We start from the raw sequence: 20,624 nt of genomic DNA, 5'->3' as shown, positions 1-20,624 counted from the left end.
TTTTACAACGAACAAATATGACTGAAGACGTGTTTGTACATTGCATTCTAGGTTTCATGATTGATGATTGATTGACTGTAGGGTTTAACGCGCCGACGCAACGCAGGCGATGAGGCGCGCCGTAGTGGAGGGCTCCGGATTAATTTTGACCACCTGGGGATCTTTAACGTGCGCCGAAATCTCGTACACACGGGCATTTTTGCTTTTCGCGATTTCGCGAAACCGTAGAAAAAGCGCAGTAAGGCGTTTTTGTGCCTGGTTTGGTACAGATGCGTTTTGTACGGAGTACAATTACGAAAAACAAAGGAAGCATAAGCTGCGTCTCTCGGCAAGAAACAGAAGTTACGTAAAAGTAAGTGAAACAATACGGTTATCTCTTTAATTAGCAACAAACAATGTTTTGTTATAACGAACAAAACTTCCCTCGCGATGACTTCTCCTATTGCCAAGTGCTGTTTGTTCTTCCTTGTTTGCCCAAATTCGCATCCCGAACACCTTCTCGCTCGCATCTTCAGCTTCAAATAATTAAGAGATGGATCAACACTATAACGCACTGGCTCACGACAAGACATCAGCTTAAACCCTGGTTGGCTTCGCCGAAGCACCACAAACGCGTCGCACTCCTCTCTAGTCATCCTTTGCTCTTCCTAATAACGGCCTATCACACGGAGGCCAAAGTCTTGGGGCGCTCTCTTCGGCTGACAGATTGACCTCTCTCGGTGCGTCGACACGGGGCCCACAGGCAGAAGTACAGAGAGAGAGAGAAAGGGAGGGGGAGAATGGAAGCGCGGAACGGTACGGAACGAACATACTACAGCTCGGCGATGAAAGGACGTAATTATTTGGAACGGCGGCGTGCAAACACTTCCCTCATCACCTCGCTCCCTTGGTGACGACGTGCCCTGGCGGAATTAAGGCCCCCTGAGAATTGGAAAGCGGGCTCCGCCGCAATGCAGTTGAGCTTGCGGGGCAGCCGAACAAGCCGGAGTACAAAGGCGCTCGCAGTAGTCGGCAGGCCGGGTGTGGCCCGGAAGTAGCGGAGAGAAGGAAATGGGAGGGGGCGGAGAGTTTGGTGAAAATGGAGGGGAAGGTCAAATAGTCCCGTCGAGGCTCGCATTATTACCACCGACTATACGAGCCGGAGAAATTCTCGGTGCATTGCCTGCAGCGCCTCCCGGGGGTCTTCAAACGGGTCGGGAAGCGGCGGGCGAGGCGCAGAACTGTTGTGTGCGGCGTTTGATGAATTTATAAGAACTGCCACAAACATGCGAGAAATAACAATGAAAGCGTAATGGTCGCCCAGTTAGAAACGCCCAACGCCAGTTGAATGTCTGACTACGTGGGTGAAGAATTCTCCGAAATTCTGTGGCACCCCCGAGCCCAAAAATGAGGGAAATTCCGACTGCCTTATGGACGTCCTTGAAAACACGGCGCTACTTTGCCGTAAACGGTGATATCCCCTTACAAAACCGCATGCAACTGTGCTGTACAGAACATGTTTGCACTCAACTATTTCTTATTCTGATTGCGCGATCTTATAACGCCAACTGGAAGTGTCCTTTATGCCTCCGCCCCTTCGGTTTGTTGTGTTTTTAATGTCAAAACTGTTAAAGGGTCCGTTCGCATTTTGTTTGTTCTTATTTTACCTATTATTAAGGCATTTCTTTTCGAAGTTTCTGCCTGTTATGCACCATTATTTTACAATAACGGATACTATGTATACCATGCTAATCAACAGGGACTAATAAATATAGCTGCTTGTGTCATTCAAAAACCTTGTACGCTACCAGCGCGTACTTCCGGCAATGAATTGGCGATTTGGAAGAAAGCTTAAATCAGCCAAATTGATACGGAAAAGAGGTTATTAGAAGGGATATCCTTATGAATAATAACTTACTGTCTTGGATTACTAACAAACTCGGGTTCGAGACATCATAGCTCAAATTAAGAGAACGAAGTGGCATTAGGTTGGACATGTAATGTGGAGAACTGATAGCGTATGAACCACGGTGGAAACAGTGCGGCTACCAAGGAAAGTAACCAGCAGTAGGAGAAGGCCGTTAACCCGGTGAACAAACCGAATGAAAAAATTTGAGGCAAAGGATGAATTCCGGTGTCCCAAGGTAAAAGTGGTTCAAAGCCTATCACAGAGTCCTTCGTCCCCACAGTTTTATTTATTGAACTGAACTTGCCATATTATTCGGGCTATAAAATATACACAATAAAAACATATTACAAGAAAAAGGTCCGAAGTCAGAGACTCTCAGAGCCCGGCCGGGGGAACTTCCTATACCTAATATGTGAAGTAACATTGCCGTACAAGCTTCAGTGGCTGTACTAGTACAGAACGAGTTAATTCAACGCATATAGAATAATATAAGCACACTATTACAGCATACAGATTATCCCACAAATATAACAGGATACAGAATATATATGTAGGTTTTCACAAAAGATAACTTAAACATCTTACAAGTTAACTTACTCCAGAACCGTTCGTCCTCCTTACGTCTTGTCTAAATTTGCGGTAACGTTTATTGCAAAATTTGTGTATTTTTGTAGACTTCCACTCATGTGTAAACTTACAATTTTCATTTACAAACTTGGCGTCGCTTTCGTTTTCTTTTTTTTTATTAAAACTTTGACAAGAACGGAGGAGAAAACAGCTTGTCTGTGTAGATAAATCTTCTTTTCTTTATTTTCATTTTTGAGGCGCAGAGGCGGGCGGTGGTCTCCACTCTTCTAGGCGCGATAACATATGCACATCCCCGTAACGCGGTGTTATTCGCGCGCTGCCAACCCAACGGACAAATACTACCCGCTTCTCGTTTAAACGGCCGTCTTGTTTGCTTGTGTTGCGTAGAAACCCAGTCGACTAGGTTTTCTCCCCTGAGCAACGAATGCCACTCGTCGACGTCCCTCTTGTCGGGACGCAAATAGCGCCGCGTCTCGAAGACACGCATCTTCCCGTCGCGTCTCGCGCCAATGGCCGTCGACAAGCTGAGCGGATGCATGTCAGCCGCCTCACCGACGTGCGCCACCCGGTTCGGCTAAAAAACTTTGAATCTCCTTTAGCTGCTCCCCGAAATGGTGCCGAAGTCTGAGCGCTAGTCGAAAAATATTTGTTTGCTTCGTTCGGGATATACAACCGACAGCGCCGGGAACTTGTTAGAATTTGTAACATTGACTGCTCTCTCCTTATCGTCCTCGTGCAGCCGTCAGCGTCGCTCGCATGTTACGTCGAGGCGACACTCAGTTGCCTCTCACGGAGTGAACAGAGATTGGCCGGACGGGGCGGAAAATATAGGTAAAGAGGGAAGGAAAAAAACCCGGGCCATCTCCACTGACGTTGAACCTGCGGAGGGGCGAAGCATGTCGTGTACAAGCGTACGATGCAGTTTCGGCGATGCGGTTTCGATGTGTGATGCTGTTTACAAGTTATGATGAAGTGTATAACACGGTTTCGGTGCTGAGCGCTCAGCGTCCTAGGTTTTGGCACCTTGGCGTTCTTGCCTACGGAGATGAATATACAGCTTGGCTGTAAAGTCTCGTGTCTTTGAGCACGAAGCGTTCTAGCGCGAGGCGTTGCAAACGAGTGTCCCGGTGTGTTCCTTCAGTGCGCTCTTTTGTCCACGGAGATGTAACGCTCAAGCGCGAGGCGTCGGAAACCGAGTGTACCGGTGTGCTCTTTTAGTACGCGTTACGTTCTAGCACGAGGCGTCGGAAAACGAGCCTCCCGGTGTTTTACTACCGTGATACATGAGACGCCGACAGCCCGGTCCCCTAAGGAGGTTCTTCCCCCTAAAACGTAAAACACAACCTGCGTACGTATATAAACTTAAAGTGTTTACAGAAACACGCACAGACTACAAACATGATGCAGGTCACATCTGAAGAAAGGGAAGATGATTAGGGTTTTAAAACGATTTCATTTAAACCTCCAAGCAACACTGAGGGCTGTTTGGAAATGTTCATAACGAAAATGATAACGTAAATTGGGATGATTACTTCTGGGGGAAAGCTTTTTTTTTCTGTTCTGGTATCAGGCAGTAATTTCCAACTGCTGTTCTGAGCACACTTTGCCACACGTCGGCTTTGCCATACACTGTTAGAAAGGCAAAGTACCCTTGACTAAAAAATGCATATCCGTGTATCTGCTTGCTGCGTTCCAAATTTCGGCGAACAGAGGTAGTCGTCTCCCGCCCCTGCCATGTAGCACCTCTAGCTGGCCCCATTCCAACTCTCACGCTACCCTCTTTCCCTTTCGCTCTACTCATGATGAGTTCAATGGAGGTTTCTTCAATTTTGGTCAATACTAGCGCGTTCGCTCTACTCACTCGCCGCCTGATGGGACAGCGTACGTGTTTCTTGGTCTTTTTCTTTTGTTCTGCTTGGAAGAGCACGAGAAGGCGTCTCTTGTATATTTTAGCTATTGTCTCCTGACTCTTCGACAACGCTTGTAGTTTTTTGTTTGGTATAGTTAAAACGCCTATTCGTAACTAACAGAAAGCTGGTACTCTCGGTTATGCAAATACATTTAGTTTGAAATATGCCAGAGGTTTTCTTTTGGCTGACTACCGTGAACATGTATGAGCCATTCCAGCTGCTCTATTGGTTTGGAACAGACTTGCATATATATATACATCGTGGTCTCGCATTCTTTCACTGACGTCGGGAGCGTGAATTTACGGACGGACGGACGGACGGACAGACAGACAGACAGACAAACAGACAGACAAACAGACAGACAGACAGACAGACAGACAGACAGACAGACAGACAGACAAATATTTTCGACCTTTGGTAGCACAGAAAAGGCTATCAATCTTAAATGCCCTAGTAGTTGCCTACTTCTTAGCTAACGCACCGAAAATGTTTGTTGCATAGCGACCCACAAAATCACCGTGGATCACTAAAGTTGTATTTAAATAACACATTAGTTATTAAGTGAGTGAGTGAGTGAGTGAGTGAGTGAGTGAGTGAGTGAGTGAGTGAGTGAGTGAGTGAGTGAGTGAGTGAGTGAGTGAGTGAGTGAGTGAGTGAGTGAGTGAGTGAGTGAGTGAGTGAGTGAGTGAGTGAGTGAGTGAGTGAGTGAGTGAGTGAGTGAGTGAGTGAGTGAGTGAGTGAGTGAGTGAGTGAGTGAGTGAGTGAGTGAGTGAGTGAGTGAGTGAGTGAGTGAGTGAGTGAGTGAGTGAGTGAGTGAGTGAGTGAGTGAGTGAGTGAGTGAGTGAGTGAGTGAGTGAGTGAGTGAGTGAGTGCGTGCGTGCGTGAGTGAGTGAGTGAGTGAGTGAGTGAGTGAGTGCGTGCGTGCGTGAGTGAGTGAGTGAGTGAGTGAGTGAGTGAGTGAGTGAGTGAGTGAGTGAGTGAGTGAGTGAGTGAGTGAGTGAGTGAGTGAGTGAGTGAGTGCGTGCGTGCGTGAGTGAGTGAGTGAGTGAGTGAGTGAGTGAGTGAGTGAGTGAGTGAGTGAGTGAGTGAGTGAGTGAGTGAGTGATTCAATGTGAAGAAGCGGTGAAAGAGAAACATCGACCCCCGAATGGGAAGTACAGTCGTCCATCATCTCACGCGGAGCAACGCGTTCCGCACTTGTCTTCTCCTTTATTACCGTAAGGGGATTTAGCCATAACGTTAACAGCACTCTCAAGTTAAAGGGGCACTGAAGTCCCCCCCCCCCTGATTTGAACCGTTTTACATCACAATGTTCCAGCTATGCCACGCTAAACAATAATATGGTGTCCTAGGTAAGCCTGTGGACGACTGTACTACATGATAAACGAGTGGGAAGCGAGGGACACCAGACAAATTGAATGTGAGATTAAGCCCATCCAACAGGCTCCACACTATACCCCTGTTTTCCTACATCGCCGCAACCAAGTGCGTAGCTTCTTCAATTTTCACTAAAAGTACTGAAAACGTGGACTTCATATATTTCTCATGCCATCCTCTTACCTTCACTTCATCACAGGGACACTTACCATTTTCCTGCCTGACACAGTCACGTGCTGTTTGAATAGCATACGGAACCATTCTCTTGTGATATAAACGCACATTTTAGCGAAAGTTTATATGGCAATGGTTCTATGTAGTTTTTGGCGTCTGCGAACAAAACTACGGGCTGTCTTAAAGTGCGAGGAATTCTATAGCGCGAGACGTTGAAGAATCAACGTCCTGGTGTGTGTGCCGTCATGTTTGCAACGGCCTATGATTTAGATAGTGACCACGCAGTTCCTCTTCCGCTCGAAACCGACGCCCCTAACGCGTCGAGAAAGCATTTATTTAATTGACACTACTTAACTCACATGAAGAAGTGGTCCGAGTGCGGGACTGATAAGCCTAGGGTTTTATGCATTCTAAGGCGAAGCATTTTATCTCTACCCCCCAAGGGTTCTGTCGCGACCATTGGTGTCAACAGAATACTCCTGCAAACAAATAAAAGAAGTTTCTGGCACCACCAGCAATCGAACCAGGAACGAATAGAAAAACGGAGTGAGAGCCCGTTGTCTTATCGATTGAGCTGCCAGCCCACGCGGAGACAGAGGAGACAGATGGTGATATCACCGTGCACATCTGCTTGTTTACCCCTGCGTTCTTGCTGAATGCCACGTGATAGCTTCACGCGACCTCTCGCGCCGGTGTGCGCTCCGCCCATTACACGTGTAGCGAGCGTGTGCGCGCCTTGCGCATGCGCTAGGAGTTATAAAAATTAAAGGAAGCTCACACCAGAGCATGGCATCTCACTTCTCCGTCTCTGCCGCCAATCTCGTCGCCTCCATCTGCAGAGAAGGAGGAGGAGGTAGGTCGTCGAACACCAGGTTTGAGCTTCCTTTAAATTTATAAAAAAAGAGTTTCCACTCATGTGCTTCACCAATACAAATAAACCAACCACCGTTCATGAATCATGTGTTGATTTAACCTTACCAAAGATTATCTCTTCGAAGTAAAGGGGTGTGGTTAAGTGCGTTTAATTGTCTTTGGTGTCACTCTTTGTAGAGTCACGTGTGTGAATTCAAGTGACGTCGCATGAGTAATCGTTGTGGGTGTCGTTTACAGCTTCGCTTTCCTACCACCTTCACAGGGTGAATTTGTCCGCATTTTTTGTTCTGCGCGCCTAAAAAAAACTCCTTGCGCCAAACCAACTTCATCACGAATTCTCAGCAGAAAACAGCTGTAATTGTACGTGTCTTCCTCAGGAATGACGCCCTTCAACACTCAAAGAAACTAAAATTTCCCCTTACCTTTCAGCTAAATTATTTGTCACCTCTATGCCATGTGCTAGAAAGGTTTGGTGGTCACAGACTGGAATGTAAGATTGGAATGTCTCATGATATTGGTCATCTCCCTCCCCGCAGAGTCTCCCGAGGTGCACGTACTGATACCGAGCAACCTGAGGCGAGGGGACACGGCGGAGATCTTCTGCTCTCTGCGGCGAGGATCCCTGCCTGTGGTGTTCCAGTGGCTGCACAACGGGCGGCCTATCATGGCGGACAAGGGCGCCGGCCTGACGGGCAACGCAGTCCACGCCGATCGCGAGCCCTTCTGGAAAGTAGAGAACCGGGACAGGCGGTCCGAGTTGCTCATCGAGAACATCGGTGCTCGCCAGATTGGAAACTACACCTGCATAGCCAGCAACGCGGCAGGAAAGACGAGCTTCACGGCCAGCCTTCTGGTTGAGGGTGAGTGAGATTGTCTCCACTTTGCTTCAAGTTTAATTATAAATAACGGCCTCATTGTTTTATAGTTGTCATTACCGACAGAGCATAAGTTGGTCAACTGACGTCTGAGACCTAATTCATGCACCCCACGCGTCTACCAGCAGTGACAGGTAGGCAGGCAAACTAAGAAACCATAATGCTGCACCATGAAGAAGAAAATTTGGCATTTACTGATGTGATGCAATGCTGTTTACACAAACCCAGGATAAAATATCGCCCGGAAAATTAGAGTCAAAATTTCGAAGAATTCGCTTCAACTCTGAAGGGATCTTGACTCGAAACTTCATTCCGCATCTGTGTACCATGGCCGAGTGTCATACCGTCCTTCACTACGGCACACGGAATAGCAGAAGCATTGAAATGCTTCCACCCACCTCTTAACACATTTTAATGAGCACAGTGAACATTAAAATGAAAATTTTCTACTTTCAGTGTTACTTTCAGAGCTATTCACCATATAAAGTAGGAAGCAGTACCTTTTTGTAGCTAACCTTCTAAACAACCTTGCGCTACATTTAAAAAATCAGGGAAACCTCCCTTAGTTTAAAATACTCATTTGTAATAAAGGAAGTTTTGCTGAGCCTTCCAGAGTCCCCTATGCTGGATGCAGTAGCGAAGTAGATGCGGTCTGACCGACCGAAACTGATTTAGTCTAGCACAAAATGGAAGCTCACAATTGCGTCATTGTTGGTGCATCCGATTTGAACTTGACACGGCTGGTGCCAAGATGGCTGCACTCCACAACATTAATTGTTTTGGGGCGAGTCTGTTGCTACGAATAAATCTTGCACTGCGTTTGAGAAACCATATTTACCTGCCTAACTTCCATCCAATTCCACTGTACAACCGTGAGAGTGCCGCAGTTATAGTGCCTTTCCCCCCATAAATGCAATCTGCGTCATCCACCCCTCATCTCAATATCATCGGTTGGAAAAAAAAAAGAGTAATTTTTCAGTCTAATTTTAAACCATCTGATGAATAAGCGATTCTTGTGGTTATCAGAGAGACGTTTTATTACGGCGAACTAATTTCAAACGCGCTGAGCGCCGGTAGAGCACAGTATTAATGGCTTACTCTCCACGGCAGAGAAGTTAGCAGGTCATCACAATGGGCCAATGCATTGCCATTACTAATAGGCCAGCACATCCTGGTTCAGAAAAAAACTGAGTAAGTGCAAGAAATATTCATTTTCTTTAATTTAATAAACCTTTAGACGTTGAAAAATATCTTGCAATGACCCAACCCATCCAGTATTACCTGATGTAACACCACCCAAGCAAACAATCCTCTGCTCGTCCAACCACACGGATATGAAATATAGCGCAAATATTTGAAGTTTACTTCTTGGCAACAAGACGTACCTGCCTGACAAATAATTTTTATGAACAATATATGCCGGCTACTTACAGAATAACAATACCTTGGTCGAAAGTTACGAAGCATTGCGGTCACATCTTAGAAGACGTTACGTTTGGATGAAGGGTAGACTCAGTTGTATCGTAACTGCTTCCTAAAAGCCTGGTCAACGACCTTCCTCTGCAGCTGTTTTTTTCCCTCGTAGTATTTATTGATAATGAGTGTGCCCTTAGTCCTGGTGTACCGCTTTGCTTGTGAACCTTTCCCACAAAAAAGAAGAACAGGAAGTATGGTTCCCCAAGTGCAATAATTAAATTCCAGCGGTGCCGTTCTTGCCAGCTAGCAATGTTCGCCACCCGGAAAAGAAAAAAAAAACGGAAGGGAATTCCTGGCGAGCCGCGACATGCCCAGAATACGAAAGCTGGAAGACATCGCCGGGGCTGGCAGCATCTGTTTCGTTCCTCTCTACTTTAGTTGCACATGAACGTGCTACTGAAAAAGAGGCACCAAATGAAAACGATCAGAAAGCGCTAGACAGTGCCATGTGTTCAGTGTTGAAGCTATTTTTCCCGTTCAGCATCGCTTGGCAGTGGGAACAAAACAACAATTTTCGCATAGAGTCAAAGCGCAGATGCACAACAAATACGGTCAGGCAAAGGCATTGGTAGACGCGTCAGAAGCTTCCACGTAACGCCAATATACGTACACACAAAAACTAACAAAGAGACAGCCGCTTTTGTCGTTAAAAAAGCGTAGAGGGGGTAGAGGGGAGAGGCCGCATATCAGCAGGCCCACAGAACAGCGCACTTGTCGTGTCAGCTTAATTTTCTATTCGGATCGTTTCCACTTTGCTTCGTTTATTCCCTTTTGGATAGCCCCGAACCAACGACGCAAAAAGGCACGCGCGTCGAATTCCTAAGTAGGGCTGCGCTTCGCCTCCAAGACATAGGCGGCGCCAACAAAGAAAAGTTTTCAAAAAGCAGCAGCTCATGCCTTAGAAGAACATCGATTGTTCGCATCGCAACCGTTCCTTGCTCGGCGTTTCTTCTCCTTACCTGTGTACGGCCCGACTCCGTTCATCTTTGGTTTATCTATGCCACCGAGCTGCTGCGCGGTAAGTGAAAATCCATACATACCGCTGAGGCCAGATCGGGACGCGCAACGGAGGGTGAAGTCATGAGATAAGCCTAACGACAAATAAAAAGCAAGGGCGCTCAACCACGCGAGGCTTCCAAGCAGGACCGCGTATTAGCCCCTGGGCTAGTGTAAATTTAGCACAGACCAAGGAGCCCCGCTGGCTGGCCGAGTGAGCCGTGAAAAGGCGTCATTAGAATAAGCGCTGTAGCTTTTAAGGAACAGATTACATAAAAAAGAGGCGGCTCTGCATCGGCGTTCCCCGACTCGTATCGGAGGCGAGAGTTTGCCGAGCGCATAAAAGGGCGCTTTGATCAGCCTCCAGGCGAAAGATTGCGCTATCAAATGTCAGCAGTTTTTGTACTTTATGGTGGAAGCGAGTGGTCGCTGCGAGTGTGGAATACTAGGGCGCACTTAATACCAGCTCATTTGAAAAGTTTTGCGGAGACGGTTCTGCCCCCTCGCCTACTTGAGACAGGCTTGTGAACGTCTCGTTTTGAAGTGGGTGTAGATTTCTTGAGGCATTTCTTCTTCAATCCCCTTAATAGACACGTATGGGCACATCCCCCGTCAAACTTGAGACGGGTGAGCCCATCTTTTACTTGGCATTGCTCACACGATGGGACGTCTTCGTCCTCTCGACACATTCCCCCTTCGTTCTCCCCTTCCTTGCAACAGCCACGATTGCTTCACTGTTTGAAGATATGCTTCGGCATTTATTTCTACTTCGAGCCTGCAAAAAGAAGTTGTTTCATAAATTCAGTCATTCAAGTCACTCACTACCATCGGTGGCTCAAAGTTCATGGTAACCGTGCCTTGCTAGACTAATTCCGGGATGCTAAAATAGCTTCCCGCATACAGCTCGAACTCGCTCCTCATCCACTGCGCTTTGAAGCTACGAAATAAATGCAAACATAACAATTCGGCTTCGCCTTCCTTCACCCCTCCCTATGCGCACCCGGTAAATCGCTTCATCAAGTCCTCCCGAAACTCGAGCGAAATCGCGATAAAATCACGAAGAGAGCGCGCGAAGTTCGCAATCAAGAGGCGGAGCGCCCTTCAAATCAACATGGCAAACCCGCCGCTGCCGCTCCTCTTCCGGCCGCTCCCTGCAGCACTTAAGGAGATGGGGCTCGGCCCGAAGGAAGCAGCACAGCAGAGGAAGAAATCCCAGCGAAAGTGCAAGCGCGCACTTGCGAAGAGCAATGCTGTACAGCCGGCCAGACAGCTGGCCCGTCGCTGCCTGCTCTCCCGTCCGAAAGCCCAACGCGTGCGCTGCCGCAATCTCAGAAAGCCCGGCGTAAATTGCGTTAGCCGCGCCGGCCGCTGGCGCGAGATGCATTCCATGGAGGCGAAACTAGGCGCGCATTGCGTGTTACTCGGAAGAACGTAAACAAAACACGATGCCCGGCTATTTCGCACTCATATGCGCCGAAATACCACACGTTCGCAGTGGTCCGACAAAGTTTGAAGAAGAGCCAGGACGGTGTGTAAAGTCGGCGAAAGCTGTAAAGAACGAGAAGACCTCAACCGACTTCGTATTATTTGTTTTCTCTTCCATGGCGGAAGGTCTTTTCAGGCCGTAGTCATACGCCCTTTTGGAATTATTTTAGTTGTCCGTGTACTGCCATCAAAGGGAAAGAAAATAGCGTTCTGTGCATGCGTACATATATGTTCCCCGCGGTACCTGCTTGTAGAAATCCTCCACAAAAATTACAAGGAGACTAAAATAAGAAATTATGTGGTGTATGACGAAATAAATACTAAAAAAAGTTTTCAGAATTTAAGGAGCCAAGCTTCTACACAAATCATTAAAACCACTACCCCCGATAACCGATCATTGGTCAGGTAACCACACCCAACCGAAACTCCTAGGACACCCGCATTTGCTGGTAACGTGACCATGCGGGTGAGGGACCTCTTCACTGGGAATTTGGGCAGCTTATGCGGTTGCAAAAGAGAATTTGGGTTCCCATATCTCCGCTGCTTTCCACCATGCCGACAAGTTGCCTTCGACGTTTCATCACTTGTAGCTGTGCTGATATATCATTACAAGAAGGAAAAACATCTCCCAAGAATCTCCCGAAACATGGTATCTCGCCTCTCAACTCAAACTCCTTTGAGCCACTGAAGCGTGCATTTGCAAGTGCCTGCGTTATCCCAGTCCCACACCTAAAACCACCTACACAAATGGTACGCTCCTTGTGCAATCACCTCCGCTTCCAACGGTGTCCTCCCCTCTCAAACTGATCCAAATCCCCTAACTTCGTTCTGCCCAAAATTTACCCTTTATCGCTATTTAATCCCCCTCCCAGCAATCCTACGGCACTCATTAATACTGCCGTTGTGGACACTCCCGCCTATACCTTTTTTTCACAGTTGGGTCGATCAAGCGCTCTAGCACAAGCAGTTCAAAAGGACGCGTTATGTCCTCAAGCCCGACGCAATCCCAATATGACTCTGACTCCTCCCAGAAGACCCCCGAAATGATGAAGATCCTCTCCATTCAAGAGCCCACTTCATCTTACCGCCATCCTTTAATTCCTTTTCTTGACAGCCCTAAAGCACTTCCCATATCTCCAAAGACCTCTCTCGATCTCTCTCTCTCTCTCTCTCTCTGTCTATATATATATATATATATATATATATATATATATATATATATATATATATATATATATATATATATATATATATATATATATATATATACTTTGATTGCGAGAAGGGCTGTCTTTGGTTGCCGTAGCAAATAGTAAAAGATGGGTATAGCTTCTAACAAAACTGTATATTGGTCGACGTTTCGATCGGATGCCGATCTTTCTCAAGCGGCAGATCGGCATCCGATCGAAACGTCGACCAATAAACAGTTTTGTTAGAAGCTATACCCATTTTTTACTATATATATATATATATATATATATATATATATATATATATATATATATATACAGAAATAAGGGTTGGCAGTCGAGGAAACCTCGGAAAGCAAAGGGGAGGATGTGGTAGATGATTGAAACAGATTAAGAATTTGGAAAGAAAGAAAGAAAGTGAAGAAAAAATGCCCGCCAGGTGGGATCCGAACCCACGACCTCCAGAATACCGCTCTGGTGCGATAACCACTACGCTACCGGAGGGGCGATTTTCCCCTTCACTTTCTGGGCTATTTATGTTAGGTATTTTTGTTTCCTGTGCTTGGGGGTGGTAGCCAGCGCCATTCGGACTACTCGGGGTGAAGGGGACCTTCTTTTTAACCCCCGGGTCGTGACTCGAGTGTCTACGACATGTCCAGAGTGGTCGACCAGCTTTGAACCCTCTTAAGCTTCCTATGGCACCAAGACTGCCAGAACAGAGGCCCTCGCTATGCATGTAGCGAATCAGAATAGGAAATGAGGGGCTCGTTGAAAATAACACAGAAATAAGGGTTGGCAGTCGAGGAAACCTCGGAAAGCAAAGGGGAGGATGTGGTAGATGATTGAAACAGATTAAGAATTTGGAAAGAAAGAAAGAAAGTGAAGAAAAAATGCCCGCCAGGTGGGATCCGAACTCGAGTCACGACCCGGGGGTTAAAAAGAAGGTCCCCTTCACCCCGAGTAGTCCGAATGGCGCTGGCTACCACCCCCGAGCACAGGAAACAAAAATACCTAACATAAATAGCCCAGAAAGTGAAGGGGAAAATCGCCCCGCCGGTAGCGTAGTGGTTATCGCACCAGACCGGTATTCTGGAGGTCGTGGGTTCGGATCCCACCTGGCGGGCATTTTTTCTTCACTTTCTTTCTTTCTTTCCAAATTCTTTATCTGTTTCAATGACCTACCACAACCTCCCCTTTGCTTTCCGAGGTTTCCTCGACTGCCAACCCTTATTTCTGTGTTATTTTCAACGAGCCCCTCATTGCCTATTCTGATTCGCTACATATATATATATATATATATATATATATATATATATATATATATATATATATATATATATATATATATATATACGCTTTTTCCCTCTCTATCTATCTCTCTCCCCGCTCTCTCTCTCTCTCTCTCTCTCTCTCTCTCTCTCTCTTGTGACCGCTTTATGTTCATTTCCTCGTTGGTGGGCTTTCTTAATGCTCCCGCAAGTGCGGGGGGTGCACACAGCCGTTACACACACGTACACACTGCCCCCACAACAGTGCACGCCCATGACTCCTGGGTGTGCCTTGTATAAATGCCAGTCATTTTTGCAGGCTATCATAGGCTGAGGGCCGTTTGCCTGTAATGGGTGAAGAAACGACGAAGATTTTCCGTCCTCCATGCAGGACTAGGGGTCGGTTCCTTGCTGAGGGTACGTTCTGGTTGGCCTGAGCTCAGAAAAATAACTGGCGAGTGCTCCCTCTGACAGCAACAAGAAACCTCCGTAGGTCTTTAAATAAGCACAGAATAATCAACCAGTGTTTCCGAGAGTGCAACCTTTACGAATGGAGAAACTCGAAAAACGATCTGAATATTGCACGCAAACATGTATGCCTCACTGCAATAGAATGCATGACTCAAGAAGACGTAAAGGCGCCTGCTCTTCTTAATAAAACGGGCCAAGGGCTGACACGTTTTGTTCACATTGTGACAATATGCGCTTTGTAGTTAAATGACATTCTAACGACGCTGATTTACATAGTCGAGTTACCTCGTCTGAAAGGTAGTGGTTTGGTTGACTCTTGGCAATCTGGGTATGAGGGTACTATTTTTAAACAGAAAAGTGTGCATTTTGTTTTAACTGCTCACATACAAATTACAGCACCAGTACACTAACGTCAAACAAAAAAAAGAAAGCCGACAAGAACTCCCCCTTTATGAAATATATTACTCGCCTTCCGTAGATCTTTCTAGAAAAATAAAAATAATGTTGGTGTACGTGTGTTACTTTGGAGCTAGTAGGGCGCATGGAAAGTCAACAGCATGAGAAAATAAATATATCCGATACCAAACGTATAGAGGATAAGTAATCGACCACTATAGGATATGTTACGCAGCAGGTTATCGTCTTCCCGCCAAAAAAAGAGAACACTAAATTCCGCATTAAATTTTTTTAATAATACATAGATCGAAAAGACATCCACTGAGTTGATATTGGCCGATGATTGCGACAACACAATCGCAAGTCAGGAACAGTTCTAATATTTTGTCTGTACACCAGTTTCGCCTTGTGTATGTGTGTGTGTGTCGATTGTCTACGCGGTATATCTATGCGTTGCCAGTGCCACAAAAATATCATATATATATATATATATATATATATATATATATATATATATATATATATATATATATATATATCATGGATTTCGCATCGGGCAAAACAGTAGAGTTGCAACTCAGAATTTAGAGATTCAATTTACTCCTGAAACTTTTTTCAGCGACAATCAAACATCAGACGACGGCTTCCAATCTGGCATCCACGGCGCCAACACGCTAGGCTACTGCTTGTCCCCCTTCATCCTTTTTTTATCGCGCCGTTAGAAGTTGCAATATTGACACACCCGAACTAGCAACTACGCCTCCTCGCAGTTTCCGCCGACAAGCAACTGTTTGTACCCGTGCGCAGTTCCGCCCACTTGGCTGCACATGCCCGGGGACCAGGCAGCTGTCGTCGGCAGCTCGTTGACCGTCGACTGCTCAGCCCTGGGACACCCGACGCCCGTGACCAAATGGACACGCAGCCAATGTAATTCCCGCCGCTCCCTCCTCTTCCGCCTCCTTCATCTCTCTCCCCGCCTCCTCCTCCCCAGCTTCCCTTTCTCCATCCCTCCGCTTCCCTGCTCCGTGCTCCGTTGCGAACACAGCCGCGGAGTCTATTGGCCTGCAGCCTCCAACCCGATTCACTTGTCCCAATTTTCTCCGCGCGTATCTGCTCAGCGTTGGACGGGCCTTTTGTGTTCTTCTCCGGCATTCTCTTGCCAGCCTCCCGCGCCCCTCTCTTTCTCTCCGTGCTTTGTTTCCCGAATGTGCCGGCCCTGTGTCCTCCTTACGCCTGCCATCCCCCCCCCCCCCCCTTCAGTTTCTTGGGTTGTTTCTTTCTCATTGCTATTGAGTGGCTTCTTTGTCTCTACTCTGCTCATTCTCCCTACCCTTCTCCGCACTCTTCTATATAAGTACGCACCAGATGCCGGGCGTACGTGCGTGAGGCCTTGTCTCTGCCACTTCGCTGTCTCCGGTCATGAGTACGTCCGGGACTCCTAATAGGACGTATGTGCTTCTGTGTGGAAATACTTCTGTGTGAGTAACGCGTGTGCGTGAACAGTTCAGAGCGCCGGATTCCGGATAAAGCATGCGGGCGGATGGCTTGTCTGGCCGTTTGTGTGTGTCGTTCGGCGCGCTGAGCACCGTCGACACGCCGAAGGGTCAGCCATAAGCCTGTTTTATGACTTCATAGATGGCCGCTGAGACCGGTCGGTAGCGCAGGAAAATGAGCGTCGTTTCTTCCAGCTGATGCACTCGCTCGAACTGCCGCCGTCGCCACTGCTTCAGCCGGAGGAGTCTCGGGCTTGCAGCGCTGTTATGCTCCGGAAGGACGCCTTATGGGCTCCCGTTATTGATCTGGGTGCACTCCTAAACGGTTCGATCTGCGTCGCGTGTGTACGCACGCCTGAGCAAACACCGATGTGACTGCGAGAAATACCGGCGGCGCGGTTCTCTTTGAACACGGGAACAAAAAGAAATAAAGTAGGGACCAAGCCACGGGGGAGCGCCGAATGCTGGTGTTTGCTCTTTTTGAATATGCCGCCTTGAGCAGTGGGGAAAACAAGGCATTGCGTACAAAAAAGTGTTTGCGTACGAAATATATGCGGGCAGCAATATTCTCTAATGTTTTATTCGTGTTTGGTGAGTAGCCAGTGTTAGTGCTATATTTTTGGTATCTTTTCAGGAACATTAGCTGGCGTTTGTCTGGAAAGTCAGCACATTTGTTAATATGCTCATAGCAACTGTTTTCTAAGACAGCATGGGAGTATTCCCATGGGTACATAGCCTTTTTTCATTCAGTTGGTGTAGGTTTTGGCAAATACTAAAAATAACTCACGTAGCAAGCATCTATTAGAAGCCCGCTTCAATAACCGTCGCGGCTGTTGCAACTTGATTTGCGCAGTCTCCGCCTTCAGACGCCTAGAAATTAACTTGCGAAAATTGCTCGTTTTGTTACTGTGGTAAAGTTTTGATTCATAGGTTTCACTGCGTTAATAAAAATAGAGCGTAAATTCAGCCAAAGTACTTAGCACAAATAACTTCAAAGTACGTAGTACAGAAATAAATCAAAGCATTTGGCACGCAAATAAATCAGTTAAAGTACTTAGCACAAATAACTAATTGATTCACAGCCGCCGCGCAAGCAGGTCCTAAGCATAAATTATTCAAAGAGTCATAATACCTGGAAACTATAAAAGCTGCGTCGTGCAGCATGTCTAGCATGAATGTCTGCCGTTACCAACCACTGTGTGCACATATTCCATTTTTCAGACCCTTCTGAGACACTACTCGGGAACAAAGACAGCCACATAAGTGTCCTTGCCAACGGTAGTCTGGTTATCGCCGGCGTGCGAACGTCGGACTCCGGTCTGTACCGGTGCGACGTGGAAAACGGCGTCGGAACTCTGATAACCAAGACCATCAATCTCACAGTAAGTGGTAAGTTTGCTCCCGATTCAAACCAATTACTCTTGTCGCGAGAGCGGGCAGCCCTTCCGGTTTGGCGACACATGTCAGGGCGCCTGTGCGCCCAGGAACGACACGCTCATTAGCGGCCGCTAGACATTGATGGCGAAGCGAACGTCGCTCCCGCTGGCGCCGTGTTCATTCTCTCGTTCGTTTACGCTATGTCGCTCTGATGTCAAGACACGCGTCGTTCTGATCTGCATCCAGAGTACGAGATAGAAAAGGATGCGCCGAGAATGTTGCTTGTGTACTAGGTTCGGTGCTACTGGCGGATGAGGTGAAGGTGCAAAGAAAAGCAAGAAAAACGTCCTTTGCATAACAGCGACAGCTGAAACGACATCGCCGTCAGTTCGTGCCCTGTAAACGACATATCTGGCAGTCAAAGCTGTAGCATTAGCGTACGTCTAACTTCGACGTTCCGTGGCTTTTTTGCTTTACCGCTGGTTGCTTGAAAACTGCTTCTTCTTTTGTATACCAATTTTGTTGTTGTTCCTATGGCGTAACAGGCTGGGCTCTAATGCTCAGCTAACACCCCCAGCTTTATTAAAGATCTCTCTTTCTTTCTCTTTCGTTCGCTCGCTTCACTCGCTCTATCTTTTCTCTCTGCTCTAATCTAAATAACGCCTAATGAAGATGTAGCACAACCTCATCTGTACTTCAATGGCTGAAAAATTTAAAGTTGCCCACCAATGAATTTTCGCCAGTCTACTCTTCTTTTTCTCCTTAGGGCGTTTTTTTATGCAGATGCTAGGTTGGGTGGAGAAAAAGGTTTCAGGCTTCAGATATTAGCAATTTATTGCATTCCACGAAGTATTAGTTATGACTAGAGAGGTGCCACCTCAAACAAGATATTATTCTCATTCGTTTCCGACTTGAACTGTCGTGATTGGTATATAAAGTGTTATTTCTCATAGCGAATAAGACGCGCCGAGGCACTTGAAAATAGTTGAGGAATCGTTCATTCATACCTTTTCATCCAAAACTTATTTAGCTGGTAATCAATTTTTGTGTGAGAGAGTATTTTATTCAACGCAGTGCCCCCTTTAATACGGAAGCAACACGAAACCATCAAAGTGCGCCTGGGGAACATTGTGACGCTTCACTGCGGAGCGTCCGGCGAGGAGCCGCTGAGAATAGGCTGGGTAAAGGACGAAAAGTCTATCGAAAGGTCTCTCAAGGAAAGGTAAGCTGAACCTTCTTTTTTTTCCTTTCTATGTGATCAATTGGCGCAGCCACAGTGTGGCTAAATTAAAGAGGTCACGAAATATCCACCATCAACTCACACAGCTCAAAGGTCTCGTATAGTTGCAGCAATCTTCTCTCGCCACAGTTTTCGTGTTGCCATTTGTATTCATGGAGTTACCGAATATCAAAAGCGCACGTATTCCTGTTCTCACCGCCAGTACCGTTTGAAACGCCCTGGGAAGCACTGTGGTGGCTTCACGTGTGCCAGTGTACGTGACGAGGCAGAATAGGGTTTCGTTTGCCCTCGTATATAAGCACGGGGATGGGATTATAAGCTTTGCAGCGTTATTACGTATCAGGCTTACGGTGTTCGTAAAAAAGCAATATTCAGGTGCGGTATCGGTAGAAACGAATTCTCACGATTGTGCGGGATTATTTGCCTTGTTCGAAACGCGTTTGCGGAAACATTTGAAGCGAGCATTCAGTGGCTACGTTTCTCAAAGAAAGATGACGCGTGAGAAAAAGCCAAAGAAATACTACTTCTACGGCGCGCTTTAAAGACCATAATACTTTAAAACGTCTTAAACTAGAACTTGAAGATTTCACATTCACAAGTATTTTTACGCATGCGCGAGTAAAAAACTTGTTAGTAAATGAATTGTAACCTACAAATTGGTAGCGAGAAGTGAGCATCTGCTTTTATTTTCTTGGTACATTCTAAGTGAGCGTTTCTCAACTATGAGAGCGTCGGGGACCCGTTCTGCGCTTTCAGAAGTGATGGCAGATACCATGATGAAGTATGTCAATACGCATCACAATGTCAAACAATTTGCTTTCGCAGATGAAGCCGACCACGACTATAATTTTTATGTCCACCTCCAGTGTTTTTGGCTTTGTCACAAAATGGCAATGTTCCGAAAGAAAAAAATTTAGGCGCCTACTTCGCGGGGAGCTTAAAATAGGGGCATGAAGACAAAGTAGAACTTTTTTTTTTTAATTTAAAATAACCAGGTTTCAGTACCTAACGCAGCTCCATTCTAGCTACGAAAGACGTTTTTAACAAAAAAAAAAACACATGAAGTATCTAAAAAATTGTCAAATTTAGCGCTACCGCAACGTATTATGGGCAGGAGTGACGTCATATGGGCGAGTAGTAAAAACGTAAGTTTCAATGTGTTAACTGCATGACAGAATTCCAGTAATGTCTCTTAGCGATGGCTTAGTTCGGAAACATCCTATTACAAAAAAAATAATCTGTGACGTCACATAAAAGTTGCCACAAAGTGGGGCTCTTTGATTTACGCACCGCGGACTCCCCAAGAAGCAGTCCGGTACTCGTTTTTTAGGGCGCAGCCCTCTGGCAGCCGTTACCCGGGATTCGCGGCGCAGGCGTCCGCGTAACCGTATGATCGAACACAGCAGTGTCGGCAGAAAGAAAACGGAGAGGAGCGTAGGCGAACTGCGAGGAAGAGGGCGGCACGCGCGGCCATGGCTCTCACACTGCCTCCCCCTCACTCTTGTGTCATGTGCCGCCGCCAAAGAGCGCCCTTCCCACCCTCCCCC

At 46.6% G+C, this 20,624-nt stretch overlaps 1 protein-coding gene across 1 annotated transcript in view; it reads left to right on the top strand.

Annotated features, from left to right (window-relative positions):
• The window catches only part of LOC144151607 (cell adhesion molecule Dscam1-like), a 54,602-nt gene that overhangs the window by 6,742 nt on the left and 27,236 nt on the right, over positions 1–20,624 (top strand). The window contains exons 2-5 of the mRNA XM_077682718.1: positions 7,347–7,670; positions 15,775–15,894; positions 17,682–17,849; positions 18,912–19,059. Coding sequence (XP_077538844.1) covers positions 7,347–7,670; positions 15,775–15,894; positions 17,682–17,849; positions 18,912–19,059 — 760 coding nt within the window. The remainder of the gene's footprint in view (positions 1–7,346; positions 7,671–15,774; positions 15,895–17,681; positions 17,850–18,911; positions 19,060–20,624) is intronic.

The sequence above is a fragment of the Haemaphysalis longicornis genome, unplaced genomic scaffold, assembly GCF_048455015.1.
Source record: "Haemaphysalis longicornis isolate Haplotype H1 unplaced genomic scaffold, Haemaphysalis longicornis Haplotype H1 scaffold_9, whole genome shotgun sequence".
Lineage (NCBI taxonomy): Eukaryota > Metazoa > Arthropoda > Arachnida > Ixodida > Ixodidae > Haemaphysalis > Haemaphysalis longicornis.
The sequence above is the reverse complement of the archived record's forward strand: the minus strand, read 5'-3'. Positions and strand labels throughout refer to the sequence as shown.